The following is a 22,099-nucleotide window of genomic DNA, read 5'->3' as shown; positions in this document are numbered from 1 at the left end:
AACAATTGGCACTAAATAATCATATTTTGTTTAAATTCTATAATCTATTGTTTTTTTATTATGTATTGAGAATTCTATTGTCATGATGTCATACTGAATGTGAATGATAATGAAAAAACAAAGTTTTTCGTTGAAAGATATAAGGATGTGACTTCTTGATCAATATTAGGTGATCAACTAGCTATTGGTCTGTTCATTTTTCATTTGGGGTGTCGAAGACGGTAAATCATTTACACACTATCTGTTAAAAACTTGAAACTCTCTCTTGATTATATACTCTTAAAAACTTAAAACTCTGTCTTGATCATATACACACTTTTTGTTAATTCTAATAATTATTTATACACAATTATTGGTTTGATTATTATTAATTTAATAATATTTATTGTTTCAATTTTTCCACGTTATAATATAAAATAACGCATTACACCCGTGCATCGCACGGGGTAAGGATCTAGTGTATTAGTAATATATGATACCCAAAGATTATCACCATTGAAGATGCTCTTAGAATTTATTTTTTTTTATTACTAAATTTTTTAAAGTTTTATATAGTGTATAAAAGAAACTTGCATTTCAGATTCATTGAATAATTTATGTATCTGAACTATAATGTAGACCAGATACATCATTTTTTCAATGAATTTAAAAAGTAAATTTTTGCATATAATTAAGAGGAACTATTTACACTTTTTTTCATTTATATTTTTAAAATTATGTGATAATAATAAGAGAAATGAAAAGAATAAAAAATGGAAAGATTACTTAACAAAAAAAAAAAATGATGCGGATACAAAAACTAAACTAAAGAAAGTGATTAGTTGAAGCTGTCGTAAGACCTGTTAGTTTTATCCATCTTCTCAGCGTTGACTTCAATTCCTGTGATCCACTCGAATCGATCTAATGGCTTCTTTTTCTTCTTCTTCTTCATCATCCTCCGATTCTCGATACATCTACGATGTGTTCATCAATTTTAGAGGAGAAGACACTCGCAAGTCTTTTGTTTCTCATCTCTATGCTGCCTTCTCAAATGCCGGAATCAACGCTTTCAACGACGTTGAACGACTTCTCAAGGGAACCGAAGTGAAAGCAGAACTATTGAGAGCAATAGAAAACTCTCGTATATCAATTGTTGTTTTCTCCACAAACTTCGCTGGATCTATTTGGTGTCTCAACGAGCTTGAAAAAATCATGCAATGCCGCGAAAACCATGGCCAAGTCGTTATACCAGTGTTTTACGACGTTGATCCATCGGATGTCCGTCGTCAACAGGGTGCTTTTGGAGAAGCTTTTGGAGAAACATTACAACAAACTGCAAAAAGTAGAAAACTGGGGGAATTGTCTCGTTGGAGGACGGCACTCATTGAAGCTACTAGTTTGTCTGGTTGGCATCTCGGCAATTCCAGGTAGCTAAATCCAACACTTTATAGTAGTTTGTTGGCTTTATTTATTTATTTATTTATTTATTTTCCAGAACATTAAGAATATTTGTTGGCTCACTCTGTGTGTTTTATAATTATTATTACCATCCAAGGAGTGAAGCTGAAGTAGTGCAGCGTCTTGTTGAGGATCTTTTGAGAATGCTAAAGAGGACAATGAATATCACCCAATATCCAGTTGGATTGGATACCCGTGTGCAACAAGTGATTCAGTTTATTGAAAATCAATTCACCAAAGTTTCCTTGATAGGTCTCTGGGGTATGGGTGGATCGGGTAAAACAACAACAGCCAAAGCCATCTACAATCAAATTCATGGCAATTTCGTGAATAGAAGTTTCATTGGAAATGTTAGACAAATTTGCCAAAAGGAAAATAGCGGGATTATTCATTTACAACAACAACTTCTTTCAGACATCCTGAACACAAAGGAGACAATAGGTAGCATTGAAGAGGGGGAAATGATGATCAATCGAAGATTTCAGGGGAAAAGGGTACTCGTTGTACTTGATGATGTGACCACATTTGAACAGTTAGAACTGTTGTGTCGGAATCCTAATTTGTTTGGTCCAGGAAGTGTATTAATTGTTACAACCAGGGATGCACACCTGCTTAAGCTAGTTAAAGTTGACTATGTCTGTACAATGAAGGAAATGGATGAACAGGAGTCCCTTGAACTTTTCAGTTGGCATGCTTTTAAACATCATAGTCCAATGGAAAAATTCAGTGAACTCGCAAGGAAAACAGTTGCTTATTGTGGAGGATTACCACTGGCTCTTGAAGTCATTGGTTCTTACTTATATAAGAGGTCAAAAGAAGAATGGAAAAATGAACTCTTGAAATTAGAGAGAATTCCCAATGATCAAGTGCATCGGGTGCTGAGAATAAGCTATGATAGTTTAAATTATGATATGGAAAAGGATATATTTCTTGACATATGTTGTTTCTTTATTGGTATGGACAGAGCCTATGTTACAGAGATACTAAATGGCTGTGGACTTTATGCTGATATTGGAATAGCTGTCCTCATAGATCGGAGCCTCCTAAAAGTTGAGAAGAATAACAAGATTGGAATGCATGATTTAATAAGAGACATGGGAAGAGAAATTGTTCGTCAAAGTTCACCAAGAAAGCTAGGGGAGCGTAGTCGATTGTGGTTTCATGACGATGTGCATGATGTTTTGACAGAATATATTGTAAGAATTTTAACCACCCTCCATCATCTTATCAAGTTCAACTCTTTATTTGTTTCTGAACTGTTATTTCTGGACACGTTCCTTATAAGTGTGCTTAGGCTTCAATACTTTAGCTTTATACATCACTTTTATTTTTTCCTCACATGTAGGGAACAGAAAATGTAGAGGGATTGGTTTTGAAGTCTCAAAGAACTGACAGTGTTTCCTTCGGTACTGATTCTTTCAAGAAGATGAAGAACCTCAGGCTTCTACAACTTGATCGTGTTAACCTCATTGGAAGTTATGAAAACCTTTCTAAAAAGCTGAAATGGGTTTATTGGCAAGGATGTACCTTAAACTATATACCTGACGAGTTTCATCTAGTAAATCTAGTTGTTTTTGAATTAAAACACAGCAATATTAAAGAGTGGAACGAAACCAAGGTATAATATTAACATTTTCTTTTGAAACTAAAAGTTGATCACAATTATAATTGTTGCTACCACTACATTTTCCATTTCTCTAATTTTTATTTTAAACATTCATCTTCTTGCAGGCGCTGGTGAATCTAAAAGTTCTCAATCTCAGTCATTCAAAATACTTGAAAAGCTCCCCGGACTTTTCAAAATTGCCAAATCTTGAAAAGCTCATTATGAAGGATTGTCCATGTTTGTCCGAAATACATCCATCCATTGGAGGTCTCAAGAATCTTCTTCTGATAAATTTGAAGGACTGTACAGGTCTTAACAATCTCCCAAAGAGGATCTATCAACTGAAATCTTTGAAAATTCTCATCCTTTCTGGTTGTTTGAAGATTGACAAAGACATAAAGCAGATGGAATCCTTGACAACACTGATTGCAAAAAATACAGCTATTAAAGAAGTTCCCTTTTCAATAGTAAGATAAGAAAAGCATCAGTTATATATCCCTGTGTGAATACAAAGGATTATCACATTAAAGTTGATCTTAATTATAATTGTTTCCACCATTTCATTTTCCATTTTTCTATAATTCTTGAAACCTTTGATAACTCTCAACTTTTCTGGTTGTTTAAAGATTGACGAGAAACATGCTGATGATTCACATGTTTTGAAGAATGATGTTGATACTAAGTCCAAAGGTGATCCCTCAAGGTGTGATATTCAAAGGGACGTGGATGAAGCAAGTAAAAGACACGTGGAAATTCTGAATCAATCAGAGGATGCTGATGAGAAGGGTGCTTTCCTGAATGATGTTGATGATGTCAACAGAAGGTTAAAATATTGTTTTGCATTTGATAGTAGTATTTTGAAATTTATTTAGGAGAATTGGTTGTTTGAATGAAAATATTTCATTTTCAATTAATTAAATCCATCTCATTTGGCCTTTATTAAAGCCATTCTATCAATATAGACTGAACTGTTGAATAGTGTACGGAAAAGGAAAATAATTTTGTGATTACTATTGTTTCAAAAGAAAATTACAAAACTATCCTTTAATTTAAAGTGACTTGAAATTTTGAAAGATGGAGTTTTTAGTCCAAATAGAAAAGGCGTGCATTGCTAATTTATAGCAAGCCCCTATATATATTATAATGAAAACAAGCCTTTCCCATCGTTAGTGAAGCTTTGCCACTTTCTCATATTAGACGCCACCTCATTTTGTCTTCTTTGATCTCTTTCAGGAGGGTCGAGCAAATTCCATATGCTATTGCTGAAAGCCTCTTTAACAGGTGAATATATTTTCTTTGTTTAATAGTATACCTATCATATATAGCATATACAAATATTTTATTTATTTTCTAAAATCTAAGAGAAGTGTCAAAATGAAAACAGTTAAGTGTACTAAAAAATTTCTTGATAGGTTGGCTTCCACTACTTTTCATGAACATGAACATTTTGTCTTCTTTGATCTCTTTCAGGAGGGTCGAGCAAATTCCATATGCTATTGCTGAAAGCCTCTTTAACAGGTGAATATATTTTCTTTGTTTAATAGTATACCTATCATATATAGCATATACAAATATTTTATTTATTTTCTAAAATCTAAGAGAAGTGTCAAAATGAAAACAGTTAAGTGTACTAAAAAATTTCTTGATAGGTTGGCTTCCACTACTTTTCATGAACATGGACGGATTTATGGTGTTATAGATGAGTTGGAAAGGCTTAAGAACAGTGTCGAATCCATAAGAGCTGTGCTCCCTGATGCCCAGAAGAAACAGGAACAAGATTGTGCTGTACAAAATTGGATAACAAGCCTCAAGGATGTGCTTCATCTTGCAGATGACTTGCTTGATAAATTTATTATTGAAGGTATGAGATACAAAGAGGATGCAAGTGATAAGAACCAACTGACATGGGGTCATTCATCAAGCCATAATTTTCTACACCAAAAAGTGGCTCCTGAAATTGAAAAAATACAAAAAAAGTTTGATGATGTGCTAGAAGAAATGGATATGTTGAAATTAAGCCCAAAAGCTGCGGTGGTTAAGCAAACTGACAGTTTAAGGAGCAAATCTATTTCTTTTTTGTTAGAAAATGATATCACTGGCAGAGATGATGACAAAGAGGAGATTATAAATCTCTTGAGGCAACCACATGGAAATATCTCGTCAATTGCCATTGGAGGTATTGGAGGTATAGGCAAGACAACTCTTGCTCAACTTGTATATAATGATGTGGAAGTGCAAAATCATTTTGAAAAGCGAATGTGGGTATGTGCATCAAATCACTTTGATGTCAAGACTATTGTGAAAAAAATGCTGGAGTCATTAATCGATAGCAAAATTGATGCTAAGTTATCATTTGAATACATACAGCATAAACTTCGTGAAAGTTTAACCGGTGAAAGGTACTTGTTAGTCTTGGATGACATTTGCAATGGTAGCCATGAAAATTGGACTCAATTGAGAACTTATCTAATGTGTGGTTCTAAAGATAGTAAGGTTTTAATGACAACTCGCAGTAAAAATTTGTCAGAGATACCCAAAGCAAGCAACCTCTGGGTTTTGAATGGTTTGACTCTAGATGTATCTTGGAATATGTTAAAGAAAATTACATTTGGGAAAGATACCAGTGTAGTGAATAAAAAATTTGGATCAATTGGTAAAAGAATTGCAAATAAGTGCAGGGGAGTTCCACTAGCAATTAGAGCACTGGGAGGCCTATTACAGAGTAAAAGTGAAGAAAGGGAATGGATCAATGTCTTACAAGGCGACTTCTGGAAATTATGTGAAGACAAAGAATGCATCATGCCAATTCTGAAATTGAGTTACCAGAGTTTGTCGCTTCGGTTGAGACAATGTTTTGCTTATTGCGCTTTATATCCTAAGGATTGGGAAATCAAGAAGGATTTGTTGATTCAACTTTGGATGGCACAGGGCTATCTTGACTGCACAGATGAAAAAACACTCATGGAAGATGTCGGTAACGAATTTGTGAAGATTTTCTTGATGAAGTCATTTTTCCAAGATGCAAAAGTGGGAGAAGATGGTGATATAGTTAGTTTTAAAATGCATGATCTAATGCATGATCTTGCAACACAAGTAGTTGGAAATGATTGTTGTTATTTGGATAGGGAGACAAAGATATGGGGACAAAGACCCATACACGTATCGTTGGAGCCCAATGCAGTCCATTTGTTGGACACATTAGATGCAAGCAGACTGCGAACTTTGATTTTGCTGTCTTCCAACGAGGAGGAGGAATTGAATGGGGATGAATTGTTGGTTATTTCTAAATTCAAACACTTACGTGTCTTGAAGCTGTCACATTGTTCTTTAAGCAAGTTGTCTACTTCAATTGGAAAATTGAAACATTTAAGATATCTTAACTTATCACACTGTAGAGGACTAGGAAGTCTTTACAAATCCATTAGCAGTCTTGTTTTGTTACAAACACTGATATTGACACCTAAGGAAAAATTTGAGTTTTCTACGGAGGTTGTATCAAAATTAATCAATTTAAGACACCTTCACATCTCTAATTGGGAAGCCTCCAGAGACGAGAGACCATCTGAATTTGTAAAATTAAGCATCTGGAAATATGAGGGTATGGTTTTTTCAAAATGGCTTTCTCCACTCACAAATATTGTTGAAATATCTTTCTTTTTGTGTGGAAGTCTCCAGCATCTCCCACCGTTGGAACATCTCCCATTTCTTAAGTCCCTTCATATAAGTTTCCTTGAAGAACTGGAGTACATATATTATGAACAACAAGATTTTACTTCAGCATTCTTTCCATCTTTAGAGAGCCTCACTTTGCAGTTTTGTTACAAGTTGAGGGGATGGTGGAGGATGGGAGACGATTTCAATAATACTACCTGTTCACTAAATCTCTCCTTGCCTCCCTTTCCTCGTCTCTCTCAATTATCAATCATAGGATGTCGGATCTTGACTTTCATGCCTGCCTTTCCAAATCTTGAGAACAGATTGGAATTGTACAATAGTAGTGTGGAAACCTTGGTAGCAACACTGAGCACAGTAGCATTAGAAAGTTTGAATGACTTCCCTCCTCTCTCCATGCTCAAATCCTTGCACATTGACGGAGTGAACCTGGATGTGAAAAGAATCCCAGCGGATTGGATGCAAAATCTTACTTCTCTCCAGCTTCTTCAAATTAATTGGTTTTCTTGTCAAGCATTTCAGGAAATCGAAACTTGGTTTAAGGATGACCTCAAGTGTCTTCCTTCTCTACAAACAATTACCTTTCATAATTGCGAAGACCTAGAGGCATTGCCAGATTGGATATGCAACTTCTCATCGCTTCAGCATCTTAGGGTGTATGATTGCATAAATTTGGTATCCCTGCCTGAAGGAATGCCCTGTCTAACCAACTTACAGACCCTAGAAATCATTGGGTGTCCCCTCTTAGATGAAGAATGCCAGGCAAAAACAGATGAAACATGGCCCAAAATTCGTCATGTGCCAATGATAATCTTATCATCTCTTCATTAGAAAGGTACATAACCTTTACAGAACTGATTTTCTTTGGTTTCTGTTGTTTTATTTTTCGAATTTTCAAAAGTAAATGTGATAGTTTCGATAGAGTTTTTACTAGAAGACGTGGCAAGAATAATGTAGGAGAATAATTCTGTTGCAGTGAATAAGGGATGTGAGGGACAGACAGCAGAGAGAGAAAATAGAGTTGATTTCTCACTAATAATGATGCAGATGGCAGAGAGATAAAACATAGTTGACTACTATTAATACTATTAATGATACAGATGGCAGAGAGAGAATGGAGATCTGAGCACTATTTATAATGGACTCATCATTGTAGTCAATCATGTCTGAATTTTAGATGCTTCTATGCATGTGGAGACCCTGAGTAGCTCGAATTACTCAGTTTATGTTTTTCATTCATTGTTATTTTTCTTACTATTCCATTGTACTTCACAATTAGATCCCATTTGAACTCTAATTGGTTTTACAGAAATAATATTCAGTCAATTTCCCTATTTCTATTGTTTCCTTACTGATTTTGGTTAGATTACTAAATTGGATCCTATCAATTTGGTATCAAGAGCTGGTTGATCCATTTGCAAGAAGGAAGGCCAATAGCTTATATAAGTCAGACTTTATCTGACAGAGCACAACAGAAGTCAGTCTATGAGCGGGAGCTGATAGCTATAGTGGCTGCAGTGCAGAAGTGGAGGCCCTATCTGTTGGGGAGACATTTTCAAATTCACACTGATCAGAAGAGTCTGAAATACATTACTGAACAAAAGAGCATGGGGGAAGACCAACAGAAGTGGATTGCAAAGCTATTAGGCTTTGATTTTGACATTAAATATAAACCAGGAAAAGAGAACAATGTGGCTGATGCATTGTCCAGGCAGATGCAGTACAACACTATCACAACTGTGCAGTGTGAGGCTTGGGATGGTTTAGAAGAAGAAGTGCAGCAAGATGAGAAACTTAGGGGACTGATTCAAGCCTTGGTGGGAGATCCCCTTAGTCATCCTGGTCACCAGTTGAAGGGTGGTAGATTATATCATGAAGGAAGGGTGGTTATTCCAAAGCAGTCTCCTGGAATTCCTTGGTTACTACATGAATTTCATGATACATCCCCTGGTGGACATTCTGGATATCTGAGGACTTATAAGAAATTGGCTAGTGTTGTTTATTGGGAAGGGATGAGAAGAATTCAAGAGTATGTACAAGCTTGTGAGACCTGTCAAAGGAACAAGTATCAAACTCTGAGCCCAGGAGGTCTGTTACAACCATTGCCAATTCCTACACAGGTTTGGTCTGATATCTCCATGGACTTCATTGGAGGACTACCTAAGGTACATGGCATTGATACAATAATGGTAGTGGTAGACAGATTGACTAAATATGCTCACTTCATCCCAGTGAGTCATCCTTATACTGCTAAGGACATAGCTGAGATCTTTATTAAAGAAGTAGTGAAATTGCATGGATTCCCAAAATCCATAGTGTCAGATAGAGACAGAGTTTTTTTGAGCACATTCTGGGCAGAACTATTTAAACAGGCTGGTACAAAATTGAAGTACAGCAGTGCTTACCATCCACAGTCAGATGGCAAACTGAGGTGGTAAATAGATGTGTAGAGACATATTTGAGATGCTTAACTGGTAGACAACCAAAACAATGGCCTAAGTGGTTATCGTGGGCAGAATATTGGTATAACACCAATTATCATGCTTCACTTAAATCCACTCCTTTTGAGGCTCTTTATGGCAGAAGTCCACCAATGTTGGTGAAAGGTGATGTGCAACTATCTGCAGTAGAGGAGGTTAACAGGTTAACTGCCGAGAGGAATGTAGCTTTGAAAGAGATGCAGGAGCAGTTGCTTAAGGCTCAAGATATGATGAGAAGCCAAGCCAATAAGCATAGAAGAGAGGTTGAATTTCAGATTGGTGATATGGTGTATCTAAAAATTCAACCTTACAAGTTGCAGAAATTGGCTAAGAGGTTTAATCAGAAACTAAGTCCTAGATATTATGGTCCTTATGAGATTTTGCAGAAGATAGGGGCAGTAGCTTATAAGTTAAAGCTACCAGAAGATAGTAAAGTCCACCTAGTTTTCCATGTTTCATTACTAAAGAAAGTTGTAGCTCCAAATGTTGAACCTCAACCCTTGCCTAGCTGTATGAACGAGGACTGGCAGTTAGCACCAGAACCTGAAGACGCTATGGATACCAGAAGGAATGAAGCAAGAGAAGTAGAAGTGTTGGTGAAGTGGAAGGGTCTACCAGAATTTGAAAATTCTTGGGAATTAGCAGATAAGTTGAGGAAAGAGTATCCAGGATTTCTCCTTGAGGTCAAGGAGAGTTTTGAAGGGGGAGGAATTGATAGTTTCGATAGAGTTTTTACTAGAAGACGTGGCAAGAATAATGTAGGAGAATAATTCTGTTGCAGTGAATAAGGGATGTGAGGGACAGATAGCAGAGAGAGAAAATAGAGTTGATTTCTCACTAATAATGATGCAGATGGCAGAGAGATAAAACATAGTTGACTACTATTAATACTATTAATGATACATATGGCAGAGAGAGAATGGAGATCTGAGCACTATTTATAATGGACTCATCATTGTAGTCAATCATGTCTGAATTTTAGATGCTTCTATGCATGTGGAGACCCTGAGTAGCTCGAATTACTCAGTTTATGTTTTTCATTCATTGTTATTTTTCTTACTATTCCATTGTACTTCACAATTAGATCCCATTTGAACTCTAATTGGTTTTACAGAAATAATATTCAGTCAATTTCCCTATTTCTATTGTTTCCTTACTGATTTTGGTTAGATTACTAAATTGGATCCTATCAAAATGACTTTCAATATTGTAACCTTGAAACACTATTTTACTTTTTTTTTTTTCCTGTTCTTCACCTGATTCCCATGGCTCTTCAGTAATTACTGCTTATTGCATTTATTTGCTTAACTAATGAAACCTTTTTAGCTAATGAAACCATTTATTTGCCTAACCCTTCACTTATTCAGGCTTTCTCGTTTGCATTTTTGAGTTGAAGGTGAATTTTTAAATTTCTGTATTAGCAGTTTATGTTAACTGTGTAACTGGAAGATAAAGAAAAAACAGAACTTCTGATTTGGCCAATGACAATGGAATGAATCAAGAATTCATCTGCTGTATATCTGTTGCATCTTTCAATTTCAACTATCTATTTTTGAAATATTGAGATACTAAAGATTTTCTGAAATTTCCGTATTTCCATATTTTTACGCATCACTTATTTAGGTACTTTGGGTTTAGTCTTTATATTCACTTGTTTTTTGATAAAACTTTAGACAGAAATTTAAACTTGAACTAATACTATTGGGTATAAATAATTATATAGATTTAAATATGCAAAAATAAATAACCATCAAACTGGTCTCCTGAGAGTTTAGATCCAATCATAATTCAAGCATTCCTGTTTCAGGACTATGTATGCCCGTTCTACCAATAAACTGGGTTGATTTAGATTAATTAATTTTGTAATGAATAGGAGATGGATCCATGGTACATACACTAGTGTTGCAGTAATTTGCTATGTGTGTCATTTGTGAGTGCAAAGGGTTGTAGAATATTCCAATGGATCACTTTGTAACTACCTAAGCTAGGCTAATCATCTTGAATGAAGGTAACTCATATTTCAGAAAATTATTTTTTCCCTATGAAAACTCTCTCTAATATTTCTATATCTTAGAATTGAGAGTTAGGCTCAACTCAATCCTACAAAACCGGCTTGTAAGGTGAAGATTTCCCTCTCACTGATAAACACATATTCATGTCATCTCACAACCGATGTGGGACTTCTTAACACTATATTTACTCTTCATCACTGGAGTTCATTCAATCTTTGAGTTCCCTGATTTTCATTCGGAAATTTCTTGGTTAATCCTTTAAAATTCATTTTACTATCACAATTAGATTATTTTTGGCTTCTTTATCCCCTTTCTATTTCTCATTCCTGCGATGATATTTGTATGCAGTTTTTATTACACGATTTTCTTCTTAATCCACTCCAGTATTGGAATTAAATGGGCTATCCTGCTGATTTGATTTATCATCTTGTTGCAGTTATTTGTTAGCATAGGCGGGAGACACTTTTTATTCTTTTGTCAGAACAAAGCAGTACATCAGAGCTTTCTACATGATTCTTGATGTAAGGTTTCTATTGCACTACAACTACAAGAATATGATTTTTTTATTCATTTTTATTTTCCTGAAAGATAGTATCGTAAATTGTAATGCAACAACAGAAAGAAGGAATTTATAAGAGTTATATTGAGAGAAAGTGAATTTTGCCCTTTTAGTTTCCTCAGATAATATATGTTCCACTCAATCTTCATTTAGGTTCCCTGTTCGCTTCGTCTTCTCCTCTGCCTTCACTAACTATTTCCCGGCAATTCTATCTGTTTCCCGTCTTCAACTTCTCTAATTAAATGCATTGCTTCTTTACAAGGATGAATCAGAAATCCAACAGTGGTTGCTCATTGAGACTTTCATCGTACTGTCGATTGCTCTGCTGATTTGGGGATTTTTTTTTTTTGAAAACTTGGTATCCGGCCTCTGCTGATTTGGGGATTACAGTTGGGTTGATATTATATGCTTTGAATAGTGTGGGATCTAAGCTGCTGCTGGAGAATCCCTTCATGCGAGAAGCTAATTAGGATCTCAACAAGCAATCTCTATTTTGGTGGAAAACTACTAAAAGGTATTTCACTGCAACAAAAATTGATTGATATTACTTGGTCCTAAAAAAACTACTTGTGTATATACTCTTCAATAGTTTATGTTCCTTTTGTTCGCAGGGTAAACAATCTTGGGTCATGTGCTCTTTTCTCTTTACTTTGGAGTTTGTGTGGTTGTAATCTCTTATCAATTTTGTAGGTTTGCTCTTTTCCTACACTTTTCATGTGGGTGTTAAATTTTGTTCTTCATGAGATATAAATTGTATACTTTCTCATCCATTTCATGGTTTGTTTACTTTCTCATCCATTTTCTACCGTCTTTGTTAGTTTAATATACTTTTTATTTTTTGGCTGTTGTTATTTTTTGGTTTCACATCTGTTTCATTTTCTGCCTGCTTTGTTCTTCCAATTTATATTCCATTTTTACTTTAGTTAATACAAATATATAGATTTAATCCTTGATCATGTCAAACAAAATTAATTAGGATTGTTTACCATTTTCCGTAGGTATGCATGTTTTCCCTCCTCTGTCAATATTAATGATAATTCTTTTGAGGGGCTCTTTTCTACCTTACCATTTCTATTGTTTGTATCTTTCACATACAGTTAGTATACTATGGTACTGCATATTTGCTAAAGTTGTGTTCTTTATCCAAACTTTGTATCATGATTTTTACTTACTTTAAAATGGTCTGAGATTTTCCTTAGCTTTGCCTACCTTTGTTGCATGTCTCACAATTCCACTCACAGCCACTATATCTGCATTTTCTCTAAATTTTGGTACTTCATTTGACTCAAGTCCAGTTATATAGTGATTATAAATTTAAGTACAATGTTTCAAAATTTCGTTTTCTAATTTGAATTGTTCTGTGCACTATCCAAATGTTCCCCTGCAAAGTAGTGAGCACATTGGGTTGTATCCACTGATGACGGATCGTCACACTCTCTAATCCATGCCTATTTTAGCAACATTAGATGCATTTTAGTAGGTTTTTAGCAATAAATATAAGAGAAATCTAATCATAAGCTTGATTACTTGTTTTGCAAGAAAACAGGAAAAATTGCAGGAAATGGATGATTTTCACTACGCTGGGGGCGTAGCCCATCACGCGCCGCGTGATGGGGATCACAGGGAGCCTTGATTTTCACTCTGATCACGCGCGGCGTGATATCTGACCACGCGCGGCGTGAAGCCTTGTTCAAAAAGTAGATTGCTCTCTGACTTGATCACGCGCCGCGTGATACCGTTATCACGCGCGGCGTAGTTGATGGATCTGCAACCACGCGCGGCGTGATAGATCTGGCGCGCGGCGTGGTTGCGTTCAGTATATATGGTTTCTGCATAATTCTGTTACGGGTTGGAAAATTCTGCAAATTTGATCTACATTCTGGGTTTGGAAACTTCAAGATTGGGATTCAAGACTCCAGAGGATAGCTCCAAGCACACCAATAGCATGGATTCACAAACCATGACGTTGAAGCTAGGACGCGAACAAAGCAACATGAGGAGCTAAATCCCTTGTGGAGGTAGGATCTAGGATAGCTTAGGATGTAGATGAATCTCATGTAATCTGCTTAATTGTAAGAATTTACTCTGTTAATAGTGTTTACTTAATGCAATTCGTCTCTTAATGCTTTATGATCCTTCATTAGTGTTGTAATGATTTTGAGTTAAGTCACGTGCGAGAGTATTGATTTAATTTCTGAACTGAATTGCATTGAGCACTCGAGTGTTTCCGGTCGAGAGATTGAGGCATAGAGTGTAGCGAACGATCGACGCGCTTTCATATCATTCGTTGTAGGTAGCTTCCGCCCGAGAGATCGGGGAAGTATCGACAACGAATAGAGTGGATTTTGACAAGAGATTGCGATTCACTAATTTGTTGATCTAGTTGTGAACACTTGAGTAAATTCCTATGATTTAGTAGATTGCATGTGGTTTAGCTATAGACTAGGTGATTCCGATGATTCTACCTCGCTTTTCCATTATATCAAAGCACGTTTTCTAAACAATTCATCACTCAACATACCCCCAATTTATGTGTCTTTCTTGCATAATGTTTATGAACACTATTAGACTAGTTTAATCACACAATCCCTGTGGATCGATATTTTTATTACTACGTGGTAATTCGTTCACTTGCGAAAATTATCCATCAAGTTTTTGGCGCCGTTGCCGGGGATTGTGATTGATTCGACAAGGCAATAGTGTTTATATTTTCTGTGTTTTCTTTGATTTTTCTGTTTTTACATTTTTCTGTCGAGAGCGTTCTACTTGTGTGTTTCCTTGTGCATGCGGAGAACAGGTCCAATTGAGCTGGATTTCGATCCTGAAATTGAGAAAGCAGCACGAGCAAATCGTAAAGTGGAAGGAAGACATGTTTGAATCATACAATCAAGAGGCACTTTTAACTAGTTGCAAGTTCAATAATGTGTTTCTACAAATCATTACCAAACAACTAGAAGCTCAATGTATGGTGCAAGCAACCTTTCAAAATAATCCTCATTTCAACACCTACAATCTTGGAGTGAAGAATCACATGAAGTGTTCTTATGGAGCCAATATGAATCAAGCATTTCCTCAAGATCAACATTTTGAAGATCACCTTGAATCTTTTGAAGATACTCTTATCTTAGCCATGAAGATGACTCAAGGCAATTTTGAGGTGATGAAGGCAAACCAAGAAGTGTCAAGCAAACGTCATGAAGCCTCCATCAAAAATCTCGAAAACCAAATGGGTCAATTAGCAAGGCAAGTCTCTTCTCTACAAACTCAAAGTAGTTTTTGTGGATACACCACGGATCCTCTTAATGAAAGTTGTAATTCCATTAATTTGAGGAATATAGAAGTTTCATCACAAAAAGTAGTGGAGAATCCTAATAAGGAAGAAAAAGTTTATGAGGGTGAAGTTGAAAAGAGAGTGGAGAATGAGTCTAGTGCCAAGAAAGGCAAGAAACCTCTTGTGAAAGACCCCAAGTCTCAAGTTCCTTCACCATATGCTAGAATGCCTTATCCTAGGATGAAGAGGGTCAAGAACCAAGACCTTGAAGTTTGTGGAGTGGTAGCCGAATGTTTCAAAGTGGAAGTGCTAGAGGAAGTGGTAAAAGATGAGAAAGAAGAAGAGTGGTGACGCAGAACGGAAACGCTAGGTTAGCAAAACGCTAAACCTAATGGATAAAGACAAGCCGCAAACACAAACTTGTCAAAATAGGGTTTCAGAGTCCACCGAAAGAGTAATTTGGAGTCCACCAAATTTGAGAAAAATCTCCGAATTTATATTCAATAAAAAAGTTGCCTTCAAGGCTACAATAATTTAGCTTAAATAAGAGTGACAAATAAAATTAACAAATCTCCTAAAGATTGTAAAAATAAAAATAACAAACCTAGCTAAATAAAAATTACAAATCTACCTAAAATATAAAAATAACTAACCTAGGTGAAATATAAAAATAAGGAATCAACCTAAAATATAATAAAACTAAATCTAACTAAAATAATAAAATACAGAAGAAATCCTCCTACATCAGACTCCTCTACCTCAAAAGAACTCGACCCCGAGTTCTCGTCTTGATAAAGAGCTTCCTTTGCAGGTTGACTCCTCCAATGAACAAGAGACCACCCTCCTGGATCCCATTGAATTAAGTGAGAGGACCTGTCTCGTGTCAACACATCCAAATAACCACCGGGGTTCCATTGCTCAAAGATAGAACACAGAATTTGAAATTTATCACAAAAGGGTATTTGACCCAACTCAGTTAACATGTTTGAGCTAGTGCCTAAATCATAAGATTTAAGGTAAAATCCGAATTGAACCCGATCTATAAGCAAATCCTTGAGTTCAATGTGACGGCTGTGATGCAGAGGTTTTGCTGAGATGGAAGTCACCGCCTGCATCCTAGTGTCCGGAGGTTCTAGTGGCGGTGAGGTTGTTGCCGGATTTCGCACAAATACATCTGGCCTAAACGGAGCCGCCACAGGTAGGTCGACATCAAGTTGTGGATCGCCAGACTTGCACAAGACAATTTTTTTTATCCTAGTTGGATTCTCTTCACCTCCCTCTTCGGACACAACTTCCTCATCCTCAGAACTCGAGTCATCAGTAGATGGGTTGTTGCGGTTGTTGTCGCCGTTTCTGTTGTTGTTATTGTTTCTATTGCTGTTGTAGTTTCGGTTGTTGTTGGATAACGTTGTCACCTGTGTTGTCAGAGCTGTGATGGCCGCGGTTAAAACCGTCATGGCACCGTAAAACTCTGCTTTCGTCACCGGTTGATCTCCCATCTGATCACGTTAGAAAAGAACAGGAGAAACCTGCTCTGATACCAACTGACGCAGTACGGAAGCGCTAGGTTAGCAAAACGCTAAACCTAATTGATAAAGACAAGCCGCAAGCACAAACTTGTCAAAATAGGGTTTCAGAGTCCACCGAAAGAGTAATTTGGAGTCCACCAAATTTGAGAAAAATCTCCGAATTTTTATTCAATCAAAAAGTTGCCTTCAATGCTACAATAATTTAGCTTAAATAAGGGTGACAAATAAAATTAACAAATCTCCTAAAGATTGTAAAAATAAAAATAACAAACCTAGCTAAATAAAAATTACAAATCTACCTAAAATATAAAAATAACTAACCTAGGTGAAATATAAAAATAAGGAATCAACCTAAAATATAATAAAACTAAATCTAACTAAAATAATAAAATACAGAAGAAATCCTCCTACATCAGACCTTGAAGTGGGTCAAGAAGAGGGTCAAGAACCAAGACCTTGAAGTTTGTGGAGTGGTAGCCGAATGTTTCAAAGTGGAAGTGCTAGAGGAAGTGGTAAAAGATGAGAAAGAAGAAGAGTGGGATCATGAGATTGAAATATTTCTTCAAAACTTGGATAACCCCCTAGAAGAGGAGAAAGAGCCAAAGGCGATGAAAAAGCCACCAGAATTGAAAGAACTTCCTCCTAAATGGAAGTATGTGTTTTTGGGTGGCGACTCTAGGAAACCCGTGATCATAAGTGATTTGCTCACTCAACTAGAAGAGAATGACGTGTTAAAAGAAGCGGAGAAAGTGAATGACGACCTAGGATGGGACTTGGATGGTGTGGTTCCTATCTATTGTTTGTACAAGGTGGCCAAAGAAGAAGAGCCCAATCCGGTTGGTAATCCTCAAAAGTCTTCCACTTCAACATTGAAAGCTTCGGTGAAGAAAGGCTCTAAGAAATCTCTATCACGGTCTAGTAAGAAGGAAAGAACCAATTTGAAGGCCAAATGGGAAGGTCTCAAGAGTGATTCGGGAAGCGTGAAATCATTACTATTTGATATTAATATTGCTCCTTTGAATGAAGAGAACAAGAGGAGCCGGGTTGAATCAAAGTTGAAGTATCCTCCCTAACTTGTGATGATGAAGCGTCAAGCTAATGACGAGAAAGAAGCGCTTCATGGGAGGCAACCCATGAGTTTACGGTCCTTTCTTCCCTTTCACTCTTATGCTACTTTACTACTCTATCTCTACCTTTTACTTTCGTTTACTTTACTTTCGTTGGTTTGTAATAATATTTTGATGTTGCTTGGATTTGGCTGGATGTACTATTTTAACCTTGAATTTGAACCTTGTCGTGTTTAATTGTGGAATGGTTTTTACTTGTGGAGTTTGTTTCAATACTTTGGCATGTTCCTTCTTGTTACTTGAGTATCAATTACTTGATTTTCTCCGTGTGTGATATGTGAAACCTGCAGTGCAATAGCTTGTTGCACTCATGTGATCAAGAGGCAAAGGAAAGGAACGCACACTTTTTGACCGGTTCTTTGATTCGACCCAACCGAGAGGTATTGAGCCAAACACTCCTTTTTCTTCTATGTGTGATATCCACTCATGTATTGTCTCTCGATTTTGCTTGTCGTCTTTCTATTTGATTGGTACTTTTGTAGCACACACGAGGCATGTTCCTTGGTACCTTTGAGCCTTTCTATCCACCCTTACATATAACTATCCTTTGCTTAACCATTTTGAGCTGAAAAAGAAAATGTTATTTTGCACAACCTTAAGAACATTTTGAAGAAAAAAGGAATGACTTTCTTGGAGGTTAGGCACCTAATTAGTGGTTGATGCGCATTGCTCACCACTAAGTTTGGGGTTGCTCTTTGGGATTAGCAACAAATAAAGTTTGGGGTGAGGGTACTAGAGAACTTATAAAAAGTTTTGATTGAAAAATTTCACAAATTGCAAGGCAAAGAAGAAGAGTAAGAAAAGTAAGAAAAAAAAACAGAGAATGAAAAAAGAGATGAAAGAGTGTGAAAAAACAAATAAATATAGAAAAGAAGTGATTGCCTTGAATTCAAAAGAATTGCAAAACTTTGTTTGATGATTTGAAAAAGTTCTCTAGTCCACTATATTTCAAAAGGGGTTTGGTTTATGAAAATGTTCTTTGACTAATAGGGGGATCTAACTCCAAGTTTTTCTACTACTTATCCAAAATGTCACCATCCACCCTAGCCAAGCCACGTTATAACCCTAAAAGACCTCTAATGTGTGTGCACAAAGTGAACCGAATGAATTCTTAGACTACTTGCAAAATTATTGTTGACTTGCATTGATGTGTTGATTTGAGTGTAGAACCAAAAACTGGAGAGTGCATGTAAGTAGTGTGATGAAATCATAGAGCCTTGGTCGAAAAGTGTGAACTACTTGAAAATGTCTTGCGGGAACGATTGTGCAATTGAGCATTGTTTGCAGGTGGATCATTGATCATCAGGTGATTCTCACGTATGTATGATTCGAGTGAATTTAAGGAAAATGCCAAGGTCTTGACACAAAAGCTTGAGGTAAAAGTTGTTTCCTTGAGGACAAGGAAAGGTTTAAGTTTGGGGTTGTGATGACGGATCGTCACACTCTCTAATCCATGCCTATTTTAGCAACATTAGATGTATTTTAGTAGGTTTTTAGCAATAAATATAAGAGAAATCTAATCATAAGCTTGATTACTTGTTTTGCAAGAAAACAGGAAAAATTGCAGGAAATGGATGATTTTCACTACGCTGGGGGCGTAGCCCATCACGCGCCGCGTGATGGGGATCACAGGGAGCCTTGATTTTCACTCTGATCACGCGCGGCGTGATATCTGACCACGCGCGGCGTGAAGCCTTGTTCAAAAAGTAGATTGCTCTCTGACTTGATCACGCGCCGCGTGATACCGTTATCACGCGCGGCGTAGTTGATGGATCTGCAACCACGCGCGGCGTGATAGATCTGGCGCGCGGCGTGGTTGCGTTCAGTATATATGGTTTCTGCATAATTCTGTTACGGGTTGGAAAATTCTGCAAATTTGATCTACATTCTGGGTTTGGAAACTTCAAGATTGGGATTCAAGACTCCAGAGGATAGCTCCAAGCACACCAATAGCATGGATTCACAAGCTATGACGTTGAAGCTAGGACGCGAACGAAGCAACATGAGGAGCTAAATCCCTTGTGGAGGTAGGATCTAGGATAGCTTAGGATGTAGATGAATCTCATGTAATCTGCTTAATTGTAAGAATTTACTCTGTTAATAGTGTTTACTTAATGCAATTCGTCTCTTAATGCTTTATGATCCTTCATTAGTGTTGTAATGATTTTGAGTTAAGTCACGTGCGAGTGTATTGATTTAATTTCTGAACTGAATTGCATTGAGCACTCGAGTGTTTCCGGTCGAGAGATTGAGGCATAGAGTGTAGCGAACGATCGACGCGCTTTCATATCATTCGTTGTAGGTAGCTTCCGCCCGAGAGATCGGGGAAGTATCGACAACGAATAGAGTGGATTTTGACAAGAGATTGCGATTCACTAATTTGTTGATCTAGTTGTGAACACTTGAGTAAATTCCTATGATTTAGTAGATTGCATGTGGTTTAGCTATAGACTAGGTGATTCCGATGATTCTACCTCGCTTTTCCATTATATCAAAGCACGTTTTCTAAACAATTCATCACTCAACATACCCCCAATTTATGTGTCTTTCTTGCATAATGTTTATGAACACTATTAGACTAGTTTAATCACACAATCCCTGTGGATCGATATTTTTATTACTACGTGGTAATTCGTTCACTTGCGAAAATTATCCATCATCCACTTATGGTATATGTAAAACAAAAAAGTCCTTTTTATGAACTGACAATTGTTAATATTGTTATTGAATTCTTTCCTAGACCATGCCTCTGGTTTTCTCCAATTGTATATTCTGTTAATATTGAACTGACAATTAATATTGTTATTCAACTGACAATTAATATTGTTATTGAACTGACAATTGTATATACTGTTCAATTGTTGTGTATAAAGACCAAATAAGTAATTAATAGTCATTCATTTATGTTCTTGACTTGATATCTTAATATACTTTTCCTTTTAAATTGTAGTTTGGAGATGAATTGTGCTCACCGGTGGAATCTGCTTACAGGAATCTCAAAGAATAATTTGTTATTGCATCTCTTTGTAAGATGCACATCTTTTTTGAAATACTATATAGACACGTACTATTATTTTTATTGTGTTTTGTTTTAGTTAGTTAGTTGTCTACAAACTGTTATGTTTTCTGATGTTTTTTATACTGATTTTGGTTTTAATACTATTTATGATTTATGACAATTGAATATTTGGAAATTTATACCAATTAAAGAATGTGTCAAAAAAAAAAAATCCAAAAAGAATGAATGTCTTGGTTTCTTAACCTTTGTTTTTTACCATTTCAATGCATATACAGGCATGTAATAACGTCTCAATTGCTGTTGGTTGATGAAGTAGTCAAGTTAGATATATTTTTCAAAGGTGTGAAGCTTCTTTCAAAATTGAGTGTGCCATGGAATTCTTTAGTTCCTCAATGTCAGAAATCTGACTTGTCTATTCGCAGACCTCGCTGTAGGTTCTCTTAGCGTCTTTCGAATAAGATTCACAAAACAGGAGAAAAAATTAGTCGAGGTGATGTAGACGGAACTAAGGTAAAAAAAGAAGGGTTCAACATGAGTAGTTGATTGTGCTAAGCCAGTGGAAGACTAGTTTGCGGACATTGCTTCTCTTAGAAGTTTCTTCAAGAGAGGATTAAGGTCAGTCTTAAGGCCCTTGCTCTTGGTGATTTTGCTACTGTTACCCTTGTCAAATCCAAGAATACTTTTACCTTTGACAGTAACTTTTCCAAGCCATATTTGAAATATTTGACAAAGTACTTGAAGAAACACTATGTAAGAGACCGACTCCGAGTGATTGCTTCAAACAAAGATAGAAGTTTCTATGAGCCGAGGTACTTCAACATTGCTGATAATGAGGGAGAGGAAGAAGACTAATTGTATGATCAACATATTTATTCAAAACTTTGTTTGCTCTTTTTCCCTAGGGCCTAGCTTTCCTATTGGCAAGTATTGCTTGAGAAATTATATTTTGTTCAGACTGTTGCAATTTAACAGTTTTGATTATTTAAAGGTTATGTTGCTATTTATGAAAAAAAATACCTCTGTTGTGAACTACTTTCATTATTATGCTAAAAGCATTTTCTATTTTAACTAAAGATCATTCAAACTTTAACAACAAAAAAAAAAAGATCATTCAAACTAATAAAAGTTCTGATATGGATTTCTGCCAAGGATTTTGATATTCATATAAAGGAGTTTTATGTACTGCATGAGAGGTTTATTGTACCGTTTTTTTATTACTAAGATTAGGCTTAATTGTATTTTTGATCCCCTAGTTTCCCAATTGTGCGATTTTAACCCCATTGGTTTCAAACGAGCGATTTTGGTCCCTCTAGTTTGCTCCCATTTTGGTTTCATAGCAGATGTTATAAAAATAAGAAATTTGAGAAAAATATTGTCTTCTACTTAA

General features: G+C 36.2%; 1 protein-coding gene across 5 annotated transcripts; it reads left to right on the top strand.

Moving 5' to 3' along the window:
- Positions 1 to 763: 763 nt before the first annotated feature.
- On the top strand, positions 764 to 21,750 carry LOC123923838 (disease resistance protein RGA2-like). 5 transcript variants are annotated; one of them, XM_045976584.1, is made up of 12 exons: positions 764 to 1,406; positions 1,535 to 2,633; positions 2,783 to 3,055; positions 3,169 to 3,510; positions 3,670 to 3,866; positions 4,277 to 4,324; positions 4,693 to 7,550; positions 11,644 to 11,728; positions 12,029 to 12,280; positions 12,378 to 12,452; positions 20,644 to 20,719; positions 20,988 to 21,750. In XM_045976584.1, the coding sequence occupies exons 1-7, from the start codon at positions 904 to 906 to the stop codon at positions 7,544 to 7,546; spliced, it is 5,316 nt and encodes a 1,771-aa protein (XP_045832540.1). In that variant the 5' UTR covers positions 764 to 903; the 3' UTR covers positions 7,547 to 7,550; positions 11,644 to 11,728; positions 12,029 to 12,280; positions 12,378 to 12,452; positions 20,644 to 20,719; positions 20,988 to 21,750. The 5 variants fall into 5 exon arrangements, with proteins under 5 accessions (XP_045832540.1, XP_045832538.1, XP_045832537.1 ...); XM_045976582.1 differs by lacking the exon at positions 4,277 to 4,324 and adding an exon at positions 4,514 to 4,561 and having other exon boundaries at positions 813 to 1,406; XM_045976581.1 differs by having other exon boundaries at positions 813 to 1,406; positions 12,356 to 12,456.
- The last annotated feature ends 349 nt before the right edge of the window (positions 21,751 to 22,099 follow it).

This window comes from Trifolium pratense, linkage group LG4, assembly GCF_020283565.1.
Source record: "Trifolium pratense cultivar HEN17-A07 linkage group LG4, ARS_RC_1.1, whole genome shotgun sequence".
NCBI lineage: Eukaryota > Viridiplantae > Streptophyta > Magnoliopsida > Fabales > Fabaceae > Trifolium > Trifolium pratense.
The sequence above is the reverse complement of the archived record's forward strand: the minus strand, read 5'-3'. Positions and strand labels throughout refer to the sequence as shown.